The sequence below is a fragment of the Triticum dicoccoides genome, chromosome 2A (genome assembly GCF_002162155.2).
Source record: "Triticum dicoccoides isolate Atlit2015 ecotype Zavitan chromosome 2A, WEW_v2.0, whole genome shotgun sequence".
Lineage (NCBI taxonomy): Eukaryota > Viridiplantae > Streptophyta > Magnoliopsida > Poales > Poaceae > Triticum > Triticum dicoccoides.
In genome coordinates, this window is record NC_041382.1 from 738,583,964 (window position 1) to 738,588,218 (window position 4,255).

Consider the following 4,255-nt stretch of genomic DNA (forward strand, 5'->3'; position numbering starts at 1 on the left):
AGAGAGAGAGAGAGGAGAAGGGATGTAGGGGAGGCGGGGTGGGGCGTCCGCCGGACGGCGGGCTCGCCGGCGAACTTGGGCGTCCATGGCCAGGAGGTGGAGTGAGCTCGCCGGCTGGGCAGCGGGAGGCCGAGGCACGACCTTGTCCTCTTTTTTTCGGGGGATTTGATTATTTGCCACACTTTCTTTTGACTTTGGTAATTTGCCATCCTTTACTTTGTAACTGATCTGATGACACTTTTTTGTTTGGACTTTGATCTTTTGCCACTTTTCAACACAAAAACAGACTTTGAAAATAATAGACAACATAAGTGAAGAAAATAGAGGATTAGTATGCCCTTGTACATTGTTTGACCCAAACATAATACAGGGGAGGGATGAACTCGTGCTGCACTCTCTCCTGCACCTTCCTGCTACTCCTCGCCGACCCTTGCTGCTCCTCGCCGGGCAAGATCTTACAAGCAACAACGGCGGCGCACAAGCAGCGGCTCAAGCAGCCCCCGCAGCGGCAGCACAAGCAGCAGCGGGAGCAGTGCACTCGGTGGCCGGCGGCCAAGCCCGGGCCCGAGTCGCGTAACCCTAGGGGACGGGAGGGAGGGGGAGAGAGAGAGAGGGCAACACCTTCCTGGGCTGGATCCGGCCGCCGGCGTGGAGGACCACCAAGTGCAAGTCGCCGCCGCCGTCGAGAAGCCCCGACTGCAACTCGCCGTCGCTGTCGTCTTCGCGAGTTCTTGCGGGCGAGAGGAAAGGGAACGACCAGAGATCGAGACCTCCCAGTTCGTGGTCAATCCAGGGAAAAGGGTATGTTGGACATTTGTTGCAGGATCCATCTCACAGAGGGCAAAATAGCAAAGTTCAATGTAAAAGATGGCAATGGATCAATTACAATCTAAAGGGTGGCAAATTGTTAAAGCCCAAAGAAAGTTGTGGCAAAAAATCAAAAAGCCCCTTTTTTTCACAGCACCAACCTTATCCTCTTAGTTCATTTTTACAGTTTGGTCCATGCAATTTTGTCTATTTGTGATCTGTTATATCGTGTCACCGCCACCCTGTTAAGCGGGACCCATCTGTCATAATCGGACTTAAAACGAGCAAACCGGACGACTAGTGTTTTTTGCAAAAAATTAGCCTCGGAATTAGTGATTTTTGGCACAAAACCGTAGAGGTGTGGTTTCTGCAACCCTAGCCTTCAACGTCGATGTTTTCTGCAATTCACTCCAACCTCAAAGATGCTTGCATTGAATTTATGTTCTCTTCGAATAAAATGGATGATGTGATCGCAAGCCAAGGGTATCTGCACCTCAAAAGATCTTTTCCTGGTCTTTTTGTAGAGATGTTTGAGAGAAGTGTCAAGTCCCGCAAAATTTAGTACCCCAACCTGGTATGAGCTACTGCTTATCCTTCAGTTCTGATAGATCTTTAGAGGCGAATGCCTTATGTTGGGTTGGAGAAGGGAATTAAGTCTTAGTAATTTCGCATGTCTATCCTGGTTAGGTACTATCTAGTTACTTTCCTGAGATGAGGGTGCCGTGTCTTTTAGTTTTCAGAGATCTTTTGGAGGGAGTGAGTTGGTTCTATAAAGTGTACTATGTCTCCAATGTATTGGTTGGCCGGTCTGATATAGGTATACAGGAATCCATGGTAGCTCACTAGCAGTTGCCGTTTTTCTCTCTCTTATATACTTTAATGCCTGGCTTATGTGAAGATTGATAAACTCTGAGTTTTTTTAATTTATTAAGGAGCAGAGCTCCGTATTTCATTTCATTCAAAATGAAACTGATAACACAGTGAGTTTTGTGCTATCACTTTTGAGATGATCTGTTTTACCTGTATGAAAAACTTACATTTTAATGCCAACTGCTAGATTTTAGTTAGGGACAGTTACAAATGGTTTCGCGACACGGTTGGCTGACCAACAAAGATGGAATCAATTAACAATCAAGTTTATGTTCATTTTGAAAGGCACTGTAATTCTGTACAGGCAACTTCTTATATGCAATTGCTTCCTGTTCATGAATTTTATCATAGAGGGTACTATGGGAAGAGAAATGATCATTGAATCCATTTCTGAATTGAATATATTGAATCAGATTAAAACAGCAACTTGCATTTCCCTTGAAACTGGCAGTGCAAGATGCAGTGATGCAGCTTTCTGAGGCAATCACGGTTGCATATCTCAATTGTTTTCCTGAGGTAGGATGTTGGCCTAAAACTAAAATCATACTATTATGGTTCGGTAATTTGACGCAAATGGGGAAAGTTTTGGTGTTGACACAGTTTCTCCGCATGCACAAAAATTATTTAGAGATCATTTGGAGGTAACAAGGTGGTTCTATAATATGCATGTCTCCATTTTATTGTTGGCTCGTCCGATATAAGTATATCTATGTATGAATCTATGGTAGCTCGCTAGTTCCCTTTTTTTATCTGCTTTAATTTTTTGCTTGTGTGAAGAAGAAGAATAATAAAACTTTGAGTTCTTAGATATTGCTTTCTAGATAATCTGTTTCGCCTGTATGAAGAACTTGCATTTGAATGCCAACTGCTAGATTTTGATTAGAGGTAGTTACAAATTGTTTCGTGACATGGACCTTGGTAGCTCAGTAGTTTGTCTTCGATTCAGAAAGTTTCAGTTAGAAAATGAACTAACCGAACAAAAACTGAGAGAGGGATTGAGGGGAATCTAGATCTCCCAACCCCTGGGTGGATTAAATCCTCTAGCGGATTAGATGCCCACTAAGCGAACAAAGCCAAGCGTGGATCTGTGCGCGGTGCGCCCCTCACCGTTTAGCTCGGATCCCAGGCTACCCGAAGCTGGAGTTGCCCTGGCAAGGCAAAGATGGCACCGGCTCGTGGATCTCGCTCTGCCGACAGAATCTAGCAGCTAACAAGAAAGCAAGTGAGGTAATGTGTTCACGATAGCTTCATATGAGTGATTTCGGTTAGTTTCTATGTAATTTTGTTTTGTCCATCACTTCTATGCCCCAAAACAAAAGCCCACTGCTTAACCATTTTTCTAGGAATATTCAGTCCCAACTGTGGCTCATCTCTGTATCTTTTTGTGCATGTTTCTTCTATGCAGTGGGCATAGCTAAATGCCTAAATCTCATGCCTTGCTAAAGTTTTGTTTCAATTGTTTTATCTGATCCATGCAGTAATTTCTTGTTTGTTCAATCCAGTAAAGCTCTCTGTCATGAAGGGGTATACTAGTTTCCCTCATTTTGTCACTTCATTTTTCTGAATTGTTCGGTTCAACATTGGTGCCTCTCAGTATTTCATGGCCACCTGATACTTCTGCATATCCAGCTAAAATCATCGTTGACCAACTCAGTTAGTATGCAGTCTTGTTCAGAGTTCAATAAGATTGTAATGCTTCCTAGGAGGTTATCTGGATCTATCTGTGGTACAACTGTATGTTCTAGTAAGATGTACGATGCCGAAAAGTTTGCACTGCTGCTTGAAAGCTGTGCAGACGTGTTTTCTGGCACATGGACTTGGCTGGGACTTGATCCTTGCCTAGAGCATACACATTAGTTTGATCCAGCCAAATTGTGCACTTTGTTTATACCTTTTTCACAAATAACATGTTTGTCTTGTTATAAGTCCTTCTGGTTCAAAAGGATTTCATAATATTTATATAGAGATTGTTTAGTTTGTAGGGTTGGAAGCTATAGAATTCTTTCCATACTTTTGTTTGGTTGACTTTGCATGTCATTTCAGAGGATTTTTCCAAACTTTTGTTTCTATGACAACTACACGCCATGCAGCTAATATTTTAGGAATATTTTTGTGTTTTTTCTTGTTCTGCAATGAAACACCTTCTATTAAAGATCCATCCGCTAAAATTCAGTAAGGCATGGCATCTTTATCATATATATATATATATTTATTTCTGAGTTTCTAGGACTATGCAAACTGAAGAAACCTTCTAACGGGGAACAATTATTTTGCCCTTGTCCAAGCACTTTTTCTAGCAGAGCAGCTCCTCCCAGCCTAAGCGTCGCCGTCCTCTATCACAGTGATAGGGAAGGAACAAGCAGGGGAGATGGCAGCGATGACTGGGCGTGGAGTGAGCGACGATGCAGGGGTAGGAGATGGGCGCATGCTGAGCAGTGGTCTGTAACGAAAACCCCGAGAAGCCAACGACGTTCAAGCAAGCGGTAAGGGTTTTTTCTCTCTCTTTGCTTAATAAATTGTAGATTCTCTTTTCGAACATTTTAACTTGTTGATGATTTTGATTATGTCTGTATGTCAT

General features: G+C 43.0%; 1 protein-coding gene across 1 annotated transcript in view; it reads left to right on the top strand.

Moving 5' to 3' along the window:
* The window catches only part of LOC119358260 (BTB/POZ and MATH domain-containing protein 2-like), a 27,587-nt gene extending 26,218 nt beyond the window's left edge, over positions 1-1,369 (top strand). Inside the window, exon 5 of the mRNA XM_037624903.1 lies at positions 1,230-1,369. Coding sequence (XP_037480800.1) covers positions 1,230-1,369 — 140 coding nt within the window. The remainder of the gene's footprint in view (positions 1-1,229) is intronic.
* Positions 1,370-4,255: the final 2,886 nt, after the last annotated feature.